The 24,557-nt window shown below is 35.5% G+C and overlaps 1 protein-coding gene across 1 annotated transcript in view; it reads left to right on the top strand.

Moving 5' to 3' along the window:
* LRPPRC (leucine rich pentatricopeptide repeat containing) overlaps positions 1-24,557 on the top strand; it is a 99,479-nt gene that overhangs the window by 32,857 nt on the left and 42,065 nt on the right. The window contains exons 14-25 of the mRNA XM_027555143.1: positions 113-179; positions 6,432-6,459; positions 8,955-9,012; positions 10,099-10,205; positions 10,428-10,505; positions 10,836-10,880; positions 11,224-11,328; positions 12,302-12,432; positions 13,139-13,224; positions 14,647-14,854; positions 22,363-22,487; positions 23,003-23,109. Of these exons, the coding sequence (XP_027410944.1) occupies positions 113-179; positions 6,432-6,459; positions 8,955-9,012; positions 10,099-10,205; positions 10,428-10,505; positions 10,836-10,880; positions 11,224-11,328; positions 12,302-12,432; positions 13,139-13,224; positions 14,647-14,854; positions 22,363-22,487; positions 23,003-23,109 (1,145 nt within the window). The remainder of the gene's footprint in view (positions 1-112; positions 180-6,431; positions 6,460-8,954; positions 9,013-10,098; positions 10,206-10,427; positions 10,506-10,835; positions 10,881-11,223; positions 11,329-12,301; positions 12,433-13,138; positions 13,225-14,646; positions 14,855-22,362; positions 22,488-23,002; positions 23,110-24,557) is intronic.

Genomic DNA, 24,557 nt, shown 5'->3' with positions numbered 1-24,557 from the left:
ACTTCCCAAATGAAAACTGAAAGATATTGGTATAAATGTGTTTCCAAATATGTTGATAATGCAAGTTTTTGGTTTTGGTCTGGAATTTTATGATGATAATTTTCTTTTGCAGTGGAATCAAATACATTGCCTTTCTCATTTGCTTCGTTGAGAGGCAGCCTCATTCTAGGCTTTAGAAGGTAAGATGATTATCTTATATGATCTTTGTCTAAATATGGACTTGATTTCTTCTGTCTTTTTTACCTACTACTCGAGGAAAGAAACAGATATGCTTATCTTGCAATATATTAGTTACCTGAAATAATCTTATCTGTTTTTTGTTTGCTTGTTTGGGTCTGTTTTATTCTTACTAAGTAGTTGAATTGAGTTTAGGCTGCCTTTTATATCAAACATTTCCTAGAAATGCATACTGATCAGGTAAAGGTTTTGTTTCAAAAAAGAAAGTACTCTGAAAATGGTGAGTAGGAGGTATAGACAAATTTGCATGCATATTTGATTTATGCTTTGAGCATTTAATTACAAGATGACTTTTTTTTTTAACTGTAGGTCTTCGTTGGTTATTTATTTTAAATATAACGGTTTGTACATATCATTCTCAAACTCCCAATCTATTTCTCCCTCCCCTCTCCCATGCTGGTAACCAACCATAAATTCATTCTCTGTGAATCTGTTTCTGTTTTGTAAATAAGTTCATTTGTATCTTTTTTTTTTTTTTTAACATTTCACAAGATCATATGATACTTGTTTTTCTCTCTCTGACTTACTTTACTTAGTATAATCTCCAGGTCCATCCATGTTGCCGCAAATGGCAATATTTCATTCTGTTTAGTGGCTAAATAATATTTCATTGCATGTATGTGTGTGTATAGAGCGTACCACATCTTTATCCATTCATCTGTCGATGGACGTGTAGGTTGCTTCTGGTTTGTGGTAGTTTGGAAAAATGAAAGCCTCTAAATAAGGGCATGCCATATTTTTTTATTTTTTATATTTTGCTCTTATTTTGTGACAAAAGATTTTGTGACAGCTGTTTTGATTATTAGGACATAAGCTCCATGTTTATTGCCCCATGTTCAGCACATAGATATTAACCTGGCACATAATCAACACTGTTGAATCAATTACTGAGGCCTTATTTATTCTGTGTTTCTGCCTCTGTTTTTGAGCATTCCCTTTTATTCAGCAAGTATTTATTGTTGAGATTGGAGACATTGATTAGGATCAGATTGTAAAATATTTTAAAAAACATGAAGGAGCTTGTCTTTTATTCTGAAGAAGGTAGACTAACTTGTACTGTGCAGAGCTTTGGCTAAGGCAAAGATACATCTAGAATGTATTTGGATCTCAGACATTATATTTTTCATTTGGGGTTTTTTATTTTTTAAATATATGCCGTGTGTCCTTTAATATGCTCATGCTTCTTTCTTCCTTCTTCTCTGTATGGAGATGTTAATGACAGATGTTTTGCTGTCCTTGCCTCCTAATTTTGTTAAATAAGTTTTGTTCTTACTATGCATCATACATTTGTGCTTGTTGACAATTTCTGACTGGATGCTAGTTGTGAATTTTATGGTGGGGAATGTGGATTTTTTTTTTTAATTCCTCTAAATATTTCTGAGCTTTGTTTTGAGATCTTGAATTAAATTACTTGAAACAAGTTTTCTTAGTGCATGCTTCTATGCTTTGTGTGTGTTTGTGTGTGTGTGTGCTCTGTCGTGTCATACTCTTTTTGACCCCACGGACTGTAGCCCATTAGGCTGCTCTATTCATTGACATTTTCCAGGTGAAAATACTGGTGTGGGTTGCTGTTTCTTCCTCCTGAGGATCTTCTAACCCAGAGATCCAACCCACATCTCTTGGATTCTATGCTTCGTAGGTAGGACTTGAGCAGCTTTTAGTCTAGTATTATTCCCACTAAATTAGTTGAGCCCTGCTATTAAGGTAGCTCTCCCTGGTCCTGATACTTTATCTGCTAGCCCATGTGTTTTGAGATTATTGGAAATGTGAACTATTCCAGTCCATGTGTGAGTTCTAAGAATCTAGCAACTTTAGAATTGACTGACTGAAAGCTGTTCTGAAAACAGAACTGATAGATATCACCAGTAGAGCCCTGCAGCTCCTTAAGGATTAGCACATAAGAGATTCACTTAAAGTTACTTAGGAGTTACACTTTACCAGAAATAATTATTCATATTTAACAGAAATGCAGTAAATTACAGAACATTAAGTGAGATATCTTAGTCATTTTACCTAGTCCTGTGGGAAACATCATCTTTCAGGATTTGAAAACCTCCACTGGAATTCCATCACCTCCACTAGCTTTGTTTGTAGTGATGCTTTCTAAGGCCCTCTTGACTTCACATTCCAGGATGTCTGGCTCTAGGTCAGTGATCACACCATCACGATTATCTGGGTCGTGAAGCTCTTTTTTGTACAGTTCTTCTGTGTATTCTTGCCACCTCTTCTGCTTCTATTAGGTCCATACCATTTCTGTCCTTTATCGAGCCCATCTTTGCATGAAATGTCCCCTTGGTATCTCTGATTTTCTTGAAGAGATCTCTAGTCTTTCCCATTCTGTTGTTTTCCTCTATTTCTTTGCATTGATCGCTGAGGAAGGCTTTCTTATCTCTCCTTGCTATTCTTTGGAACTCTGCAGTCAGATGCTTGTATCTTTCCTTTTCTCCTTTGCCTTTTGCTTCTCTTCTTTTCACAGCTATTTGTAAGGCCTCCCCGGACAGCCATTTTGCTTTTTTGCATTTCTTTTCCATTGGGATGGTCTTGATCCCTGCCTGCTGTATAATGTCATGAACCTCCGTCTATAGTTCATTAGACACTCTTGTCTATCAGATCTAGTCCCTTAAATCTATTTCTCACTTCCACTGTATAATCTATAAGGGATTTGATTTAGGACATACCTGAATGGTCTAGTGGTTTTCCCCACTTTCTTCAGTTTAAGTCTGAATTTGGCAAAAACTGCATTCCAATATGGAAATGCACATCCATGTTTCCCTTCAGTTCAGTTCAGTCGCTGAGTCGTGTCCGACTCTTTGCGACCCCATGAACTGCAGCATGCCAGGCCTCCCTGTCCATCACCAACTCCCGGAGTCCACCCAGACCCATGTCCATTGAGTCGGTGATGCCATCCAACCATCTCAACCTCTGTCGTCCCCTTCTCCTCTTGCCCTCAATCTTTCCCAGCATCAAGGTTTTCAAATGAGTCAGCTCTTCACATCAGGTGGCCAAAGTGTTGGAGTTTCAGCTTCATTATCAGTCCTTCCAATGAATACCCAGGACTGATCTCCTTTAGGTGGACTGGTTTGATCTCTGACTGATCTCCTTTTGGGTGGACTGGTTTGATCTCCTTGCCATCCAAGGGACTCTCAAGAGTCTTTTCCAACACCACTGTTCAAAAGTATCAATTCTTCAGCACTCAGCTTTCCTTATAGTCCAACTCTCACCTCTGTATATGATTACTGGAAAAACCATAGCCTTGACTAGACGGACCTTTGTTGGCAAAGTAATGTCTCTGCTTTTTAATATGCTGTGTAGGTTGGTCGTAACTTTCCTTCCAAGGAGCAAGTGTCTTAATTTCATGGCTGCAGTCACCATCTGCAGTGATTTTGGAACCCAAAAAAATAAAGTCTGCCACTGTTTGCACTGTTTCCCCGTCTATTTCCCATGAAGTGATGGGACCAGATGTCATGATCTTAGTTTTCTGAATGTTGAGCTTTAAGCCAATTTTTTCACTCTCTTCTTTGACTTTCATCAAGAGGCTCTTTAGTTCTTCGCTATCTATCATAAGGGTGTTATGATTTACCAAAGGGGAAAAGGGGGAGAGGAATAAATCAGGAGTTGGGGAGTAGCAGATGGTAACTACTGTATAAACAGTAAGGTCCTACTGTAAGCACAGGGAACTGTATTCAGTGTCCTGTGATAAACTATAATGAAAAAGAATATGTGTGCAATGCAGGGCTTTGTAAACATTTTTCTCCACTTACAAATACAGGTTCATCTTTTTAAAAACTTTTTCTCAATGTGTTTTAGTAGGAGGAATGATTTTATCATAAGGCAGAGGATTCTGGCAGGGCATGGGACATGTTTTACTTTTTGTTTTGAAATAATTTTAGAGTCACAGAAAGTTGCAAGGATAAGACACAAACGGCCTATATGCACTCTCCCATTTTCCCCCAGTGGTTGCATCTTACACAACTACAGTGCATTACCAAAACTGGGAATTTTACGTTCGTACAATGTACGTGTGTAGTTCTGACAGTTTATCGCATACATAGACTTGAGTAACCATTACTGCAGTGAAGATACAGAACTATGCCATCACTACAAATTCCCCACCTCCCTGCCACTGCCTCTTTAGCTTCCGTTCACCATCCTTAATCTGTGACAACCACTGATTTGTTCTCAGTTTTTATAATTTTAGTTTGCAGAAGTTACATAAATGGAAAAAAATTACATAAATCGTATATTGAGATTGCCTTTTTCCAGGTGGCGTAATGCCCCCAGGTCCATCCTAGTTGTCGTGTGTCAGTAGTTCCTTTGGAATGTTTTTAAAGTAAAAACAAGTGCCTTATTAACTCACTGTACCAAAACAGTTCACTCTAAACTGCTCAATCTCAAGTTTAAAGAGGCCTGTGAATTTTTGTAGGTGCCGATTTTAAGAGGTCTGTAAGTTTTGTGGGTATTTTTACAATGTAAGTATAATATACATAATTATAGTAAATATATACATTATGTTTGCATTATAATATTATCATTAAAACACATAACTAATCTGCTGAAAGTAGATTCCGTGTTTGAATTAAATATACAAAGCTTATAGACATTAAGTTTACAAAGATTACAAATAGTCTAAGACCTAGTGTTCATTGGTTACCCAATTTTATAAATAGTTTGTCCTTTTAACAGTCACAATTTGAGTGAGCTGTTCTTTTTGCTTTCCTGAAATAATTTCAGATTTATAGAAAATTATAAGCGTAGTATAGAGATCTCTTACATACCCCATTTATTAACTTTTAGCATTTTGTGAAATTATCATTATACTTTCCGTTTCTTTACACACACACGCACGCACACACACACATACACATAAATGTTAATTTTTTGGAGCTGTTTGTGCTTAGGTTGCATATGTCATGATGCTTTATCTTTAAATATGTCAGTATATAATTCCACAGAACAAGGATATTCCCTTACACAACCAGGTTGTTCAGTGGTAAAGAATCCACCTGCCAGTTCAGGAGATGGAAGAGACATGGGTTCGATCTCTGGGTCGGGAAGATCCCCTGGAGAAGGAAATGGCAACCCACTCCAGTATTCTTGCCTGGAGAATCCCATGGACAGAGGAGCCTGGCAGGCTACAGTTCATGGGGTCACAAAGAGGCAGGCACGTGACAGATACACAGTGCCACAGAACAAGGCTATTCCCTTATACAACCACATTACAGTTGACAAACTCAGGATATTTAACGTTGATGGAATATTTTTATCTAACAGAGCTCATATACCAGTTCTGTCAAATATTTTCACTCTCTTTTTGGAGGGGCCCTTATTTTCCTTCCTCCTATACAGAACCCCTGATGGCCCAGATGGTAAAGCATCTGCCTGCAATGCGGGAGACCTGGGTTTGATTCCTGGGTTGGGAAGATTCCCCTGGAGGAGGAAATGGCAACCCACTCCAGTACTCTTGCCTGGAAAATTCCATGGACGGAGGCGCGTGGTAAGCTACAGTCCATGGGGTTGCAAAGAATCGGATACAACTGAGCGACTTCACTCACTATGCAGAATCCAGTCAAGGAATAGATGTTAGTCATCTTTTCTCTTTAATTTTCTCTAATCTGGGACAGTTCTTCAGCCTTTGTCTTTTATGATACTAATAGATTTGGAGAAAACAGGCCAGTTATTTTCTAGAATGTTCCTCATGATGCTTCCTCATGTTTAACTTCATGTTACGTTTCTGACTGGAATACCACAGGAATGTTGTTCTGTTTTTCTCAGGGAAATTAAATCTAAAATGTGTCCGTCAGCACCTCATTAGTGATGTTAAGTTTGATCACTCAGTGAAGATACTGGTTCAGTGTCTCCACTGTGTAGTTACTGCCTTTACCATTACAAGTAATAAGCAGTCTCGGGGAGATCCTTAGAGACCATGAGGATACCTGCTCCATGAAACTGGGACCCGAAGGTTTAGAGATGGTTCTTAGTGGTTCGTGTCCAAACCACTCTTTATTTTGAGGGTTCAAAATAAGTGAATCAGTCTTTCTAAATTATCTTGCCCTGAAAATTAACTTTGATTTTGGAAACGTTTTTTTTTTTTTTAAAGGCTTTGATCTGTATGTATTGCATATAATGATTGCTAGTATATTTTAATGTTTTTTAAACCTCTGGGTTTATTTTCAATCCTTTGCTGCCCCCTGCAGGTCTATGAATATAAATCTTTGGAGCAAGGTAAGTATTCCTAATATTGCAAATCATAGTGTGATAAATAAAAAGCAAGTTATAATAGCTTCATACATTTATCATACATCACTCTAAGTTAATTAATTTAGAATCTTGAAATGGTAGTTTTAGTTTTAAAACTACCTTCCTGGATCATGAAATTTATTGTTGAAGTGACCTTGAGTTAGTCCTAAATTCTTAAGTTTTCAACTTTTCTAAAAAACAACTGTTAACATTATGGCAGTGATCATACGTATTTAATAATTATTTTTAAAAATATATGCATGTTATATATGTTATACATATTTGTGTATATATCTATATATGTGCTAAGTTGCTTCAGTTGTATCTGACTCTTTGCGACCCTATGGACTTTAGCCTGCTAGGCTCCTCTGTCCAAGGGATTCTCCAGGCAAGAATACTGGAGTGGGTTGCCATGCCCTCCTCCAAGGGATCTTCCTGGCCCAGGGATCAAACCCATTTCTCTTACGTCTCCTATATTGGCAGGGTGTTCTTTACCACTAGTGCCACATAGGAGCGTCAAGTGTATCTATATGTATATCTATATGTGAATGATACATCAGTTTTTAAACTGCTATCTTTTTAAGAAGTTAACTGCTTTTATGCAGGAAGTACAACAATCCTTATGTTGAATTACAAGATATCTGCCTGTAATGCAGGAGGTGTAAGTTTGATCCCTGGGTTGGGAAGATCCCCTGGAGAAGGAAATGGCAACCCACTCCAGTTTTCTTCCCTGGAAAATCCCATGGACAGAGGTTCTGGTTGGGCTAAGGTCCATGGGGTCACAAAAGAGTCAGACATGACTTGGCTAATAAACAACAACACAATCAGAATGCACATTATTGATGGGAATTCCCATTTTAAATATTTCTTAAAATCTTATTTTCATTCAGTTCTGTTTTTAGTATTAAACGGCCATTCATACTATGTAAGTTATAATAGATGGTTAAGATATTTATAAGCAATTTTTTTTTGGCTATAAAGACTTTTTCATTGGCTTATTAAATGTGTCTTTTAAATTAGGTTTTAATGTGGCTGTCATATGTCTAATGTATGGCTACAACTTCTGGTAGAATTTATTGTCTATCTTCTACATGTCTGGGTTGGTTAAAAAAAAATTGTAGATAGGATTGTTTTGCTTTGCTTTTAAATAGTTTCTACCTTACTGTCCTTTGGATTGCTGTTATCACATCATGCTTTCATTGTTGAGTGAAGTGGGATATGATCAGGTTTACCTAGTTTTCCATATTAGAAAATACATAGTTAGAGAAGTAACTGTAGTTTTAGTTGTTAATACTTGTGCTGTGGCCAAACACTATCTTGAAGAAGGAAACGGCAACCCACTCCAGTATTCTTGCCTAGAGAATCTCCTGGACAGAGGAGCTTGGTGGCTACAGTCCATGGGGTCACAAAGAGTCAGACATGACTTAGCAACTGAGCAGACACTATCTAAAGAGCAAATAAGTTCAGTTGTAGTATACACATGAAGTAGTTGAGAATTTGTAGCTCATATCACTTCAGAAACCTATGCTTCCTTTCTACTATCTTCAGCCTATTGATACATAGTCAAAATACTGTGTTCAAAAGTTACATTCAGTATCATAGGTTTTGTAATTGTTTTTGTCATCAAATAGGTTTGGGTTTTTTTAATTGAAATTTTGTGGGTAGAGTTAATGTTGAAGAGTAAGTCTTGTAGTTTCTGTGTATTCAGTTGATAAGAATCAATGAGAACAAACATTACAATTTTTGACCCCCTTCTGTTTTAAGTAAGTAAGTGTTAGTTGCTCAGCCCTGTCCGACTCTTTGCGACCCTGTGGACTGCAGCCTGCCAGGCTCCTGTGTCCATGGAATTCCCTAGGAAAGAATCCTGGAGTGAGTTGCCATTCCCTTTTCTCCAGGGAATCCTCCTGACCCAGGGATTGAACCTGGGTCTCCTGCATAGCAGACAGATTCTTTATCATCTGAGCCACCAGGAAAGCCTCCATTTTGTTTTAACGCCATTAAAATGACTGGCAAAATGTTGAAAAACTTTTAAAAAAAGTATTTAGTGTTTCAGGATATTTTACTTTCTTACTGCTGTAAAACTTCATTTAAAAGGAGGAAACTGGTTGAATTTCAGCAAGACCAAAAACAGTACAATGACAAATAACATTGGTTGATACTTCCTATAAGCTGTTTTCTACAGTAACAGTTTATTTAAAACAATATGTAACCAGAACAGTTGAGAGGTTTTCTTAGTGATGTATCATGAAATACTGCAGTTTTCCTTCAACATGGGTTTGTTTTGTTTTTGTTCTAAAAGACTAACCTGTTATTTAAAAACGAAACAATCTCCTTGGCAAGTGGGGGTGGTGTTGAATTGCTGTGACATAGAGTAATACCTTACTGGGGAGAGGCTTTATTATTTCAAGAATTCAATTTCAGATTGTGTTTGTTCCAGTTTGCTTCTGTTGCTGCAATGCACGCATTTTCTGTCTTACCAGATAACAGAACTGTTGTACAAGGATGGACGTTATTGCCAGGAGCCCCCAGGACCAACGGGTAGCGTTTCAATTTTGATGATTGTAACTTATCCACAAATCCATTCTTCTGTGTAATGATGGGCTAGAAGGATTACAGCAGTAAACATTTTGTTTTTGAAAGTGAAATTTGAAAGCATTTGTTTATAAATCTTTACATTGATAACCTCATCATTTTGAGATCTGTGAGGTGTTTGGTATTACCATAATTGTTTTTCTAAAGACAGGGTTGGGAGGGTTTTTCTTTTCAGATATTGAGGAAATGCTTCTTATAGCATCCATCAAAATAGCCTTAAAAATCAGTAATCTTTAGTGTTTATGTGATTTTAATGTTTTGCAGGTATAATTTAGACATATAAAATAATAAAGAGGTCTTGTAGATTTTTCCACTATTTATTACCCAAAATACATTATTTTGACATTTAATGATTTTTGTTTTCATGTAATAAAGCCTAGCATATGTGGTTTTCTGTTAAAACACACACACACAAAACCATATGGTATCTTTCTTGAAAGTTCGTATTTTTCTATCCTGTGTATTAACACATGGCCCTATACATTTTATGCTTGGATGCATAGGAAAATTACTGTTGTTATGAAACATCTTTGTTAATCTCGGCTTTTCATTGGCTAATAGGCAGCTCTCCACAGGAATATTACATCTTATTAAAATTATTTAACTTTCTATACTCAACATTTACCAATCCTCTAATTTTATGTTTCCCTAAATATTGCCCACCAAAAATTAATATAGAAATATATAGGAGGCATTTGTTTATTCTCACTATTTGTGATTTGGACAGGAAAGGGGTAAGGCCTTGGGCAGGACCACTTCTGTCACAGAGTGGTAGAAAAAAATAGATTGAAGTAAGATTCAGTACCGAAAAGCTGTCACTCGGTCTGAAAATAATTAATATTCCTTTCACTCACCAGTTAGATGTGTGCTCCCAAACCACATAATCTCTATGCCTCAGTGATCATTGTTGCCATTTCAGAGCCTCTCATCAGGGTGACATCTCACACCAAAATGATTTCTTATAAATTAATCTTGATAACATGACAGTGTCAGTAATTTTAGTGGAATGCTTTCTCTTGTTTTTTTCCACAGAAGCTGTTGGCTATTTTCTTTATAACTTGATTGACAGCATGAGTGACTCAGAGGTACAGGCCAAGGAGGAGCATTTGAGACAATACTTCCATCAGCTGAAGGAGATGGTACCATTTCATTTTTTGCTATATAATGCCTGTCCTGTCTGACATGTATCTATTAGATTTGAAATTGCTGCTTTTAAGTACAACCAGACCACTTCTCAATGACATACATGAGTTGGAGACTTAAATTATGTCCGAGATAATTTCTGTTAGACAAATTTCAGTTTGGTTGTCTAAAACTTGTGTGTTTTTTTTTTTTTTCCCTCCTCCCTCCCCTTTGCACAGAATGTAAAAATTCCTGAAAATATCTACAGAGGCATTCGTAATCTGCTGGATAGCTACCATGTTCCTGAATTGATTAAGGTGTGTGTGAAATAATAATCAACTTCTTAAAATGCTTAATTTATATATAGAGGCATGTCAAAGTTTTATTTAAATATATTGCTTTTGGCCAAAAGTTTATTTAAATGATAGCCTTTAAAACAAGGCTTTTTGTTGATTATTGGTGAATGCTATTTATATATTGAAGAATGTATTTAAAAGTGTTTTTTACAGTGGTTAAAAAGTCTGAAGAGAATTTCAGGAAAATTTTGGAAAATGGAAACATGAAATGAGACTTCCAAAATTTGCTTTTGACATTTGCTAGTATATTTTCCATATGTTTTCTAATCTTAATTTAAATCCTGATTTTAGGATGTTAATATATTGGTTGAAAGAGAGAAGACAGACTCTAGAAAAGTAAGTATGTTCTTTGAGTAGATTCTACATGCTGTAATAACCTCATTTAATGAGAGTTCTAGACTATGTCCTTTTAAAACCGGTGGTTCCTAACATTTTGCCTCTAGCATAGTTCTAAGAAGTTGGTAAAAGCCATTTACCAGAAATTATATCTAAGAAATCTGCATTATAATACCAGGAGCTTTATAAACCCCTTGAGCCCATCCCAGATCCCCACCTTAATATCCTTGATAGCATTTATGACATTTAGGAAAGGGCAGTTTAAAGAGAAGAGTGACAAAGGGTGCATTTTTTTTGTAGTAAATTTCTTTCTTTCTTTTTTCTTCCCATTTCTACTTCGAAGCCTTCATCATCTGATTTGGAGTCTAAGCTTGAAAAGCTAAAAGCTGAAAATCAACCTATAGGTGATATCCTAAAGCAGCTCATATTAATGCTATGTTCAGAAGAGGTAACGTTTGTTTAAATATTTTAAATGTGCTATTAAGGTAAAAAACTCTTTACAGATAAAAGTAAGCAAAGCCCAATATGAAATTTATTATTTTTACAATTGATTATTGTACATCATGTCTGTGAAGAATGCAATTAAATGAGAGGTTAACTAACTTCAGCTACACCTTGAATGGCATGTTTTCGGGTTGCCGTAGTTTGTTTACGATAATCTGCAAAGTGAATGATAGTAACAGCCGTGATAGGTTTATCATACATGCCAAATGTCCTTTCAAGCCATGGCTCCGGTCTCTCATATCTAGATTGTCAAGCAACTGATACATGCAGTAGTCATTTGCAAGTCAAATATTACTAGGGTTGTTAATGCAGGGATTGAAATTCCATTTTCCTGCTGGAAAAAAGCTCTTTCTGAGATAAAGGGTCTCTTGCCTTTTTTCAGCAGGCGTCCAGCTGTACTTTGTGTTCATTTTAGTGTGTGTCTGCAATTGGGGTATATCACTAGACTTTTTCAGTTTCTAGTTCAGTGTCATTTGGTCGTATGCCTGTGTTTTTAGGGGGAAAAAATACAGCTGACTTTAAGGTTATAATATGGCGCTATTAAATTCTAAAATATTTCCTGCACGTTACAGACTGTGAGGAACAGAAATATATATTTCTGTGCATGGAAATTGGACTCACCTGGTACATATTTAATCTGGAAGTCTTTTTTCATAATACAGTACCTAAACCTAAAACATCAAATTTAGCATAGTGATCAGTTTTGCAGCGCAGATAACAAATCTTTTGAATCCTTCATATATATCTTTCCTGCCTTTTAGAAGGTGGATTAAAAATACCAGGGAGCAAGATGAAGTTAATAATGTGTATCCATTTATTTTAAAAGTAGTGTTAACTTCTACACTCTGAACATGGAAGCTAGAAATTTTACACTTGTATATTAATTTCTTCTTTTTCATTTCCTTCCTTTATTTTAGAACATGCAAAAAGCTCTTGAATTGAAGGCAAAATATGAATCAGATATGGTTGTCGGTGGCTATGCAGCTTTAATAAATTTGTGCTGTCGACATGATAATGCAGAAGATGCATTGAACCTGAAACGAGAATTGTGAGTACCCTGGCACTGAAACAAATCATCAGCATTTATGCTGCTATATAGTCCTTGATGGCTCATGTAGAGTGAATACCACTCTCATATAATGTAAAGTTTAAAAATTCTCTTTTGTGAGTGCTTTTGAAATTTCATACTGTAATACTCTTTGATTAATTATGGCTTGTTTTCAGCAAGGAGTCTTTGTTTAAGTGTGATAAGACATTCTATTCCTTGAAGCCAAGATTTTTTTCCTCTTGATTATACAACTGCATATCACAACAGTGATGTTGTAACTATTATATAAAGCTTGTTAAATATTCCCCTTTCTGTACTGTAGTGTAAACAGAATTCTGTCCATTTCTCAGGTATCCTTGGCTTCCCACTGATAGATTTACCAAATAAAAATGTCTCTTGGGAGTATTTCAATATTTGCAACAAAGTGAGAATCACCTTAAGTGCCATGCAACAGAAGCGTTCCTTATTTGTATCATTTGCAGATGGAAAGATGTAGTATACATGTAATATTACATTTTTACTTCTTTGAATATAATTGCATGTAGATTGTATAGGGCCCCCAAAATAACCTGAACTAAAAGGTTGAAGCCAGTGTTAATAAAAATTCAGATTCTGAGATTTTTAGAAAAGTGATCAAGTAGATACTGCACTGCTATTAACAGTTAAACAGCTTCTAACATTATATAAATATGGCTTTCATTTTTAGTGACCGTTTAGATTCTTCTGCTGTCCTTGACACCGGCAAGTATGTAAGACTCGTTAAAGTATTGGGAAAACATGGCAAGCTCCAAGGTAAGCATCAGCACATAAAGGAAATGTGTGATGCGAGTATCTTGCCACTGGAATAACATGTGAATTGATACTAATGGTATATCATGTCCATCCTGCAAAGTGCTTGAACACTTTGCATACAAATTTGCATGTGAATCCAACCAGAGCTGCATGGACAGTGTAGGCCATTAGTTTTAATGGATTGGCAAGCTTGTCATTTACATTTGCACAGCTCAGTGCTTTTTGCATTTCTGCAGCTAGTTTTTATTAGCATTGCTGTTTGGATTGAGTTTGAAGATCATGACTTATGGCACAATTTGCCTATATGCCTGCACTAATGGCTTTGTTTTTGCTTAAGAACATTGGAAGGCTGAACATAAATCCTGTAAATATAACCTTTATTTAAGAATATGAATTTTGCAGGCATCTTTGTCTTCACTTCTAACAACATTAACAAAATGTATACTTCAGTAAGGTTTCATATAGAAGTTTGCAGGGAGAGCCTAACTGATTATATAGTTGATGTGTATCCTCTAACTTTCTTATAGTTGGGATAATGCTAAGCCTAATATAATTACACTTAATAATTTATTCTTAACTATTTATTTCTTAACTTTCTCATTTGGCTTTATTTTGAAACTTTAAAAAAAAAACCTCTCTGTCTTCCTTTTACTTCTAGAGAAGATTTTTTGTTTTTAAATCATTATAGAGAAAAATGTATGGAGAAAGTATTTGACCTAATCGTTGAATTTTTCCCTAGGAAATTTTTCTAACACAGACAATCCTTTATGAAGATTAGCCTCCTTTTTAAAATCACTTTCTATAAAGTGGTCAAAACATTTTGTGTGTGCAGTAATTAATAACAACATTATAAAAATGCACTTATTCCATATCCTAAAATGTTTGTTTCTGCCTTCCTAATGAAGCTTAATGAATCTAATGTATTAACATGCAGTCTTTTGGAAAGCTTTCATTGGCTCTGCTTGGCTAATTAGTATCGACATAGCAAACAGGCCCTATCGGTATCAGACCATTAGTCTGGCTGTATATACAGTGTAAACACATCTTTATTATCTGGCCTCCTGACAAGCCATCTGCTGAAGAAACAATGGTGTGATTTAGCAGATGTTAGCTCTGAACGATAAAAGCATCCATTTAGGAGGATCTTACAGCTATAGGGCAGACCGTACAGGGTTATGTGGTGCAGAGTGGGCACACAGTCCCTATCTATAATTTGTAGTCAAAGTTGCAGGGAAATGATAAAACCATGCTATTGTGGATTTATAATTGTAGTCTCGTTTAGAAATGCAAGTAGTAATTAACTTGAAATCGGCATTATACACTAGAATTTACATTCCTGCTGGGCTTGAAATGCTGTTTTAATAGCAGTTTGTTTTCCCTACATGAAATTACCTAAGGGTCTTTTGTGCTACTTCATTGTAGATGCTATTAACATTCTAAAGGAGATGAAAGAGAAGGATGTTCTTATCAAAGATGCAACAGTCTTGTCCTTTTTCCACATCCTAAATGGCGCAGCTTTACGAGGTGAAACTGAAACAGTAAAACAGTTGCACGAAGCCATCGTGACCCTAGGGTTAGCGAAACCATCTACCACCTTAAGTTCCCCATTGGTCACCCTATATCTGGAAAAGTAAGTTAATTGAATTTTCAGTTTTGAATGTTGGCATTGAAATAATGAATCTAATCATACAGGGATTTTATTTTGTAAATTCTCTGTGATGTTGCGGAAGCCTTATTTGCCACTGAATAAGAGAATGTCTATGGTGTAGGTGACCTTTAAAATTGCCAACAATCCCTGTGGTCCTATGGATTACTTCTCAGTGGAATGATCTATGTCGGTTTTTTTTTTTTTTGGTGGGGCATGTGATGATACTACATGAAACCAAATGTAGTTTTCCCCAGTTTTGAGCCTTATAAGTGTTAATTATTAATAAATATAAGAAAGGATTCTCAAGGGCTTTTGGTTATGCTTCATCACTGTTGTTCATGTTGTGATGTGGCAGTGTCTCTTGAGGGATCCTTTTTTCCGTGTAGTGTTTTAACTGCGTATACCAACACAGGAGTTACTGTAGCTTTGGTAAGTTATTGTAGAAGATGTCTCTGTGTCTTGTGACAAGAAGATGAATTTTGTTAATAGGGTAAGGTTTACTGAGTTTGAAAATGTCTGTGTTTGGAATGTTCATGTTGGTGCCCAATTTAAGGTATTTTTTTCAAGTGTAAATCATAAAGTCAACCTATGTTCTAGTACAGAGTGAAACATTTCAGTAAGATAATAAAGCATCCTTTATTACCTTCTTTTCCTCTAGCATTTGTTTTTCTTTTCTGTTTTTAAAAATTTCTCAGATCTTACCCCATTGCCATTCCCTTCCATGACTTAGCGCAGTTTTCTAATTTGCTTATTTTGTGATTGAGGTTTTCTCATTTAGTTTGGATGTTGCTGTATCAATGCCAGGAGAAAATAAATGATAAATCTTACTGTACTCACATTCTTCCCAAATTTCTGGTAGTTTTTCTTTATTTACTAGGAGCAAAATTAATTGAATATAATGAATGATTTAATATTGAATTGAAGATGTGGAATAAAAAACATCTAACTATGTTATGTTTATACATATGTATATATGTGTACACAGGTTCATACACACAAATGTTTTGTGAAATACTTTCTTTGACATCCAATCAAAAAACAGTTTATCAACTTAGCTGATTTGGCTAAGTCTTTACCTCCACAATCTCAGCATTACATCTTTTTAAAGAATAGTGATTCAAACAATTACTGTGTTATTGAGTTCTGGTGTTCACAGCCAACTTTATATAGAAATCCTGTAATTAATATGCTTCCTCCAAGAATTTTTTTGATGATCTCAAAAGACCCATCTCTGCAGATTGCATGTGGAGCTCTGCATAGGGGTTTGAAAGAAATGGGCCCAGTGCCCAGAAGAATTAGGCCCTCCTCCATCAGTGGGCAAAAATAAAATAATTAACAATGAAAATGAGGCCATGGTAGAGAAGTATCTTACAAACAGAAATACCGTGAGACAGAAGATGAAAAGTTTTCCGAGAAAGGTCTGCAGATGGGGCTCATGAACCGAGGAGAACTTCCCCCAAAGGAAAATGGAAAAAGCATGGGATTCAGATGTTAACATGGAGCATACTCTGTGCTTCTGATTTAATAGTACAGAGATTTGTTTGTCTCAGTTAAATTTGACTGTCCCTGTTAATTGGGCTAGAGAAATGTAAATTAGTACCTTTTATGATTTTTTTTTTACTGCTTTCAGATATAAAGAGAAATTGTTACCTTCTATTTTTATTTGCCTAACTTTGTTTTTGTTTTTGTTTTTTTTTGCTGTCTGTGCTTTGCAGAGGCTTTTTCCCTGACAAGATCTTTCAGTTTCATCTGTCATGATAAAAACTTTCTGTCGACTCTATTTTAGAGTCAGAAAGAAGAAATTAAGGAGATAAAAGAAATTTCATGTTTTGCAGAGAACAGTAATAATACACTCCTAGTCGGGGCTAAGTTGGAGGAAAACATTGATTTTGAAACTTGTTTTCAATTGTGTTTTCCCAAATGATGGAAGATAGCTAACTATTCAGAATCATGACAAGTGCAGTACTAGGATTAACTACACTGGCCTCCCCAAAAGCCTACATATATTTGACTTGATTAAATATGTTTGGTCTTCAATAATATCATGTAACTGGCCTCAGCAGGTATAAGCTCATCTGGATAATGAGCCTTTTATTCAAACTTGAGGTAAAATTAAGAGAAACATTTCAAAGCATGGTACAAAATCTTCATCCTTTCCTTTTTGGAAAATCATTGCCAGACTGTGAAGAAGGCTGTCACTTACATACTGTAATTCTGGAACAAATCTGTGAGGTTGAGTTCCTTAGAAAGGTGATCTTTAAGATTCAGTAGGTTTTAATTTTGAACTGATTTTTCCAGCATTGGCTAAAACACAGGAGAAATGTAATTGTATCTGTTTGTTACTGGATAGTGTATAAAATCCTTATTGTTATGAAAAATAATGCATTTTGTTTTATTCGTTTGCTCAGGGAAATCCAAAATAATGACGGGTTTGCAAAATTTTGAAGAAGTTGTTTAATCTGATTTGTATTATCAAAATAATGCTTGTACTGAACAGAAAAGAAGCATGCTAAATTGAACAAAATTTTCATGTGTTTCGTTTACATTGGGGTTCTATAAGCCACATGTCTACATGTAGTCCACATGAACATTTAACATTTTCCTTTGTAACTACTTAAATATTTTTTTAATTGAAATCATTCTGAATTCAGAAAGATGACCTGGATACTCCATATTAAGAAAGAAAGAAAAATGTTTTAAAGTAGGTTAAAAGAGCTTTTGATTAGTCTTTATGCTATGGTAAAGGAAATAAAATTAATGAAATCTGGCCATTAGTCTTAAAAGCCTAAGAATTTGTATGATGCAGTTTCAGATTCACTTCTTGTATAGCTGATCCATTTTGGTTTCATTGCATATGAAAAATATTTGAAGCTGTTTAACTGGATTATTTAGTGCAAATGATCAAAGAAACTTTAATTTCTGCTTTCCATTAAGGATTTTTCTGTGCTGATTTGTGCTATAAGCTGTATATACCCACATGCATTTCATTTAAGTGAATCATGGACTTGTGCATATAATCCTCCCAGAATTCTTGCTGTGTTAATCTTGAGTTCTTCATAAAGGTCACAGTTTCTGTACGATGAACCTATGCCAGTACATTTTAAAACTCACATACTGTAACACTTCAGTGTGTTGCAGAAGTGGGAAATACACTTTTTTAGGATGGTGGTTATTGTCATATACACTCCCCTTTAATTTTGGCATCTTCATTTGTACTGGATACTTTTATTATTTATGGGAATGCGTGCCTTCTAGAGTAAAACTCTTTATGTGCTGAAAGGAAATTAAGGAGGTTTGGCTCTTTTACTCCATTATTGCAATTAAGAATTTAGCATCATCCGTGCCAAAGGACAAAAGTGGTTCATTTGCCCTAGGGGAACAGGACAGTGATAAGATGATTTTTCGTCAAGGATCATTGGGTCGTAATTAAGTTACATTCATGGCTATTGCTTTTTGAAGGATGATTGGTAAATGACAGGCTTCATGTGCTTAGTACGGACAGTGTTCAGTAGGGTTTTTTCTCCCTCTGTCAGAAAATCCTGTTGAGCCTGATAATGTAAATGTGGCATTTTATTCTGAACAAAAGAGCAGGGAAATGAGCTATCTTGTCTAATCATTCAGTTGTTTAACACCGACTTCCAGTTTAGACTCAATTGGCTGGAAAGCACTTGACATGTGAAGTTAGTGCTGTTCCGAACGCGTGTTTGAGTAAATTTTAAAGTAAGTGACAGCTAAATTGTACCTAGGGAAATTACAAAGCCTTCAACACAGTTAATTTTTTGGGGAGGATTAGTTGTAATTGCAACACCAGTCTCCTTGAAGATTCCTCATTTATAGATGATGAACAGAAAAAAAAAACATTTAGCTCTTTCAGGGACTGGTTCTCTTAACGGAATAATTTTTGCAAAGTCTGTGGTTTCTCCTGGAATGATTTCTTTCCACACTGAACATCTGCTTAAGATTTATAGAATAGTCGGTGTTTAAGAGTGTTAAGGTGTTTTTTCCCCCTCTCCCTTGTTTTGAACTTTTTTCCCCCCTCAACGACCTTCTTTTCTCTAGTGATTTCAGATTTTGAGAGCTTTTCAGTCAGTAAGCTCTTTAGGTAAATTGCCACTTCACCAGCACTTTATGCATAATGTTGAAGCACTTTATTCCAATTAAAAAAATCAATATTTGTCATTTAAAATTTTGATTAAATTAAGTATACTCTCTGAATTGGAAGTTATGGGTAAGCAGACTAAGTTTAAAGCTATCGATAGGTAAATAGATAGTTATCACTGGTTGCTCTTGTTCTAACAGTTCAAGTTTGTACGAAACCCATTTGTGATTTCTAGTTTATTTATAAAGAAATTTGAGTTAGGAGGGCTTTGTTTTCTGGTATTGTTATAAAATCTTTCTTCGATTCTGCTTTTATTTCATCGGCTTGTAGAATTTTGATTAAAGTCATATTGAGTTAATTTGCATCAGTCACAAATACTTTTAAATGATTGCTTACTTTTTATTAGCATATATTTTATTTATGAAGATTATGTATATCATTGAAATACTTTGAGGGGTATCTAGTCATTGAAAATATCATAGTGGATTTTTCTTAGAGATAATAGTATGTTAGAGTTGGTTTTCACTTAGTATTATTTGAGGTTTCTGATAGCAGTGGCTAAATTTTTATTTCTATTTAGAGTAGAGTTTTAAATCAGTTCTAGTGTTTTAAAGCATACAGAGGAAAGCAAAGTTGTTTTAGGATATAGAATTACACTGATTAATTGAACCTTCCCCCACGTTTTGGGTGTAAAGCGGTTTCAGCCTTTTTCCATTTGATATTTTGCTGCACTTACTGATGTAATCCCGCCTAATAACAAGTAGTAGTCATGTGATGGTTTTCTCTGCTGGTGTGAAACATTTGAGATGATGAACCCACTAAGCTCCAGTTCATAGAACCTCACGTTAGAGTATTCGCACTGAGAGGAGACCCAAAGATCCTTGAGTTCAACTGTTGAGATAATCTACTTTTTATCACCACTTCTTGAAATGTGTAACATTGTTATAGCCAAGCTATGTGTAGTACTTGTCAATTAGGGTTGAAACTCAAAAGTCCTATGAGTATACAACTGTTGTAGCAATGTCAGTTTTAGATACTTTCTCATATTTTTCGTTTCCATAACCAGAATTTTCAGGCTTAAATAGGAAAGATTAATGATGACATCAAATTATATGAGGAATGGACATTTTTGTCTCTTTCTTAAAGTTACATGAACCAGCCAAATGCAAGTCAGAATGTAAATAGGAATTGAAAAGAAATGACTAGTCATTAGTTACTTCTGTCATCAGTAGGTATGAAATATTTCATTACAGATTTTTAATTCATTTTGTTGGTAACCTGGGATCAGTGACATTGTTATTTAAAATTACTAACATATATATATGAATTATTTCCATTTTGCCATCCTTTTCTGTTTTTGTTCTGAGCATGTGTAATCTTCAGAAGCATATATTTGGAGACCAAAGACTATTAGTGTGTCTCCTTGATTGACCGGACAGTTATTCATTCATTTATTGATGGCTTTGACCTAATGTAGGGAAAATACAATTGAGATACAATACTATTCCAGTTTGGGAATTGACCTGAAAAAGCAAATCATCCTGCCTTTTAAAAATCTGTTATGTGTTAGTTTTTCTTTTGAAAATATTTTGGTAGTTTTTCCCTTAAATGGAATTGTGGAAACGTAATAACTTAACTTGTATCTGAAGCAAAGGAAAATACTGATTATATAAAGCTTTATATCATATGTGGTAGCTTCTGTAGCATTTCCCTTGTATGACAGTAATCTAGCCTGCAACATCTACTTGCAGTTTTGAAATTAACCTATAATTTAGTCTTCACCCCAAATGACAAAAATTCAAATGACTCCGTGGGGTACCAGAAGATGCGCTGTAAACAGGGCTCAGTAAGGGGATGAGGTGGAGTTCCATTCCGATCGGCTCCTTTTCACTGTGTCAGTATTATTGCAGTGAAATTAACGCTTCTTCATGGTATTGTACTTCTTAGTACAGTTTAAAATCTTAATCTGGATAAAATAGTAATTCAATCTAGGGCAACATAACATTTGTATAATGAACCAAAATGAACCAAAATGTTAGGGCTTCAGCGGAAAATTTTAAAAGGCTTTTCTTCCTTTCAAAAACTGTTGCACGTGTGAGAGAAATATGTTTTCTTCACAAAGATTATCACTAGCTGTACTTTTTGGTCCATACCTGTAACCGTGTTTGTTTGTTTGTTTTCTAAGTACATTTCATACTTTCTTTTAAATAATCTTTTAAATTTATTATTCCAAGTTATATCACCTTATTAGGTTAAAGGAACAACATTGCTTTTTAATAGAGCATAATGTGTAATTAGATGTACTCTGAAAGGGGGAGTCCAGTGACCTGATGGCAGTGCCTTCCTAGTGGCCTTAGGCTCATCAGTCAATCTCCAGATGCCCTAATTTCCTCATCTATTGAAAAATAAAGGAAAGTGGCAGGTAGACATGGATCACATTATCTAAACAGCTTTCCCAAGGTCTTAATAACTTCTTATACTGTTGTTTCCCAAAGGATAAAAGAGGTTTTGAGGACCCACAGAATATATTTCCAGAGAAGGCAATGGCACCCCACTCCAGTACTCTTGCCTGGAAAATCCCATGGACAGAGGAGCCTGGTAGGCTGCAGTCCATGGGGTCGCTAAGTCGAAGACTGAGTGACTTCACTTTCACTTTTCACTTCCATGCATTGGAGAAGGAAGTGGCAACCCACTCCAGTGTTCTTGCCTGGAGAATCCCGGGGAGGGTGGAGCCTGGTGGGCTGTCGTCTTTGGGGTTGCACAGAGTCGGACACGACTGAAGCGACTTAGCAGCAGCAACAGCAGAATATATTTCCATACTCTTATTTAATAAATAACTTAATGAAAATATCTTTTTGCTCTAATTAATTACACACCTACTGTGAGTCCTGAAGTTATTTCCTCCTTATCTGGAGAGGCAACAGTTTGAAAATTATGATGAGAATGGTGAACGTGCTTGAAAAGTTCTTGATGACCGTTGATGCACATTTAGTAAAGTTTCCCAAATCTGAAATTGAGAACCATAAACTTAAGTGGTTGGAAAAAATATTTGACAGTAGTCCTTGTTTTTAGAAATAATGCATTCTTATAGCAACTTCTGTATAATATGACGAAATGCCTTCATCTTTTGGACTCTCTAAAAAGTGCCATTTAGCAAGTGAAATAATAAAAGGTGAAGCAGAGAAAGCAAGGAGCCACTAATGATGTCTGTACTCTGAACATTGATTTTTATATAAGGATTATTTCTTCTTTGTTTGTTTGTTTTTCCATTTTGGCTTTGTGGTAGTCTACTTAAGTAAAAGCTGCCTGTGTACTTTTTGACTGGTCATTGTGTATCTCTCAGATTAATTAGATATATTTTTTTCATTGTTAATATTTTGTTGTTTCCAAGGGATGACTTACCTGCTGCTCTTGAAAGCACCATTGACTGCTATGAAAAGTATAAAATCCTGCCAAGGATTCATGATGTCTTGTGTAAGCTGATAGAGAAAGGCGAGACTGAGCTAATTCAGAAAGGTTAGTCACCTTCTGATATCTTAGGGCTGTTAGTCTTTTTTTTTTCCCTCCTCTTTCTTGCTTGTGTAATCTTAATGTGTTGCTGTGAGGAGAAAATTTAACAGAAAGACAAGCATATCCAGAGAAACTTTTCTTTTGTTGCGCTTCTGAGTTGAAGAGAAGAATATCAGGTAAATTTTTTAACATTACAGATGTCCTTGTTTTTAGTAACTGTTCATTTTGAAAAGTTGCCCTTTGTTGTTTTTCTTTTGCTCCACTTCTTGATGAGCTGTCTTTGTGGGGATTTTCATCCTTAATCTCACCAGTTCTCTTTGAAACTAGTCATAGGTGCTTAATGTCATAAATATATGCTGTTAGGTAAAGAATGTGACAGAAAATTGTTTCATATAGCTATAAGCTTTAAGTTATTCTGAATATTTATTTTAAAGTTTTCTGATATTTGTTCAGAATTCTTCAAGTGATACTGTGTTACTCTATATTTTTTCTTCTAATATATTTTCTTCTTTCCTCTCTAGCAATGGACTTTGTGAGCCAAGAACAGGGTGAAATGACTATGCTCTATGATCTCTTCTTTGCCTTCCTACAAACGGGAAATTACAAAGAGGCCAAGAAGATCATTGAGGTATGATGTTAACTACAGTATTGTAATTGTACAGCTATTTAGACTCTTAATTAGAATATGTTTTAAAATTTTAACCTTTAATTACACTTTTTTTGATTCATGTTAATATAATTCAGTCCCAATAATGTAGGGTTGGGGGGAGACTCGGCCAGCTTCTTTATTGTATGTAATTACAGTTCAGAAAAGGCAGCCTGGTTGTATATTGAATTTGTTTCTTCACTTTGTTAAATTCACTGTTATATATCAAAATGACATTTGCATATTAAATCTTGGATTGTGGAACAATTAAATTAAACTGGCATTCCTGGGTGTAAAGTTGCTAATCCTCTTTGCCAAGGAATTCTTTGTTCTTAAAAGCAGTGGAATTTAATTTGCTGCAGACCATGCTCAGATTTATTTGTAATGCTTGTCTACAAGTTAATCAGCCAAACAAGTGCTGTCTGCAACTGTTTGGCATTTAATTTAAAATTTCTTCTTTTTTTTTTCACTATGGTAAGCAGCTTATGGGAAATGGTAGGTGACAAACCTGGGCTATTTAGGATTAGTATATTTTATCTAGGCTTGATTGAAATTTTGCTTACTGAAATTGATAAGTCAAAGGACAACTATGAAGTCTGTCCAAATTGTGATTAATTTCACTATTAAAACAGTCCTGTGTCCCCTAAAAAGTCATTTCATAGAAGACGGACACATCATCTTAGATATTGCTTAATGTGTGTAAAATAAACTTGTAAATATATCAGTCATCATGTTTCTCTCAGATAGACCTTACTGCTTGCTACCCATGTCTTTTCCCAAAAGTGCCCATGATGGATGGCCCATGATGGACGAGACATGGACGTAGTCTTTGGCCTCCTTGCTTTTATGTTGATGACTGCGTATAATGGATTTGAAAATACAGGCACACAACCCAGAAAATTACTAGTTTCTCTTGACATTTTTCAAAGAAGAGAAACGTCTAGCATGAAAAAGGACTGTGAAATTAATTCAGAACTTTCTTCTTTTTTCCTCTTTAATCCAGTCTGTCCTTCTAGCAGAGGGAAGTAAGGTGTACTGTCTCGGACAGGTGCCTTTGTAGCTCTAGTAGTTCATTTGTATTTTCTGGGAAATGGTATAAATTCTCTCACTTGAAGTGCATAGCGTAGGTATCTGAAGATGAGGGGAGCTGTCTGCCTGTTGAGTTCTGCTCCTCTGTATGCATGTTATCAATATAGTAAGGCACCGATCAGAGCAGAAATAAAACTCAGGTATTCAGACAATAGCGATTAGAAGTTCTACAGCAGGAAAGCAGGTGCCTCTCTTTGTGTAATAAGCAAGACGTAATAGGAAGAGCAAAAGGCTTAAGAGTGGGTTCTCCTTTTGTCATTTACTTCCTATTGTGATAAAGAATAAGTTACTAAACCTTTTTAAGCTTTCTCATCTATAAAATGGAATATAGTATCTTTCTT

The sequence above is a fragment of the Bos indicus x Bos taurus genome, chromosome 11, assembly GCF_003369695.1.
Source record: "Bos indicus x Bos taurus breed Angus x Brahman F1 hybrid chromosome 11, Bos_hybrid_MaternalHap_v2.0, whole genome shotgun sequence".
Classification (NCBI taxonomy): Eukaryota; Metazoa; Chordata; class Mammalia; order Artiodactyla; family Bovidae; genus Bos; species Bos indicus x Bos taurus.
This window is presented reverse-complemented; position numbering and strand designations above follow the sequence as displayed.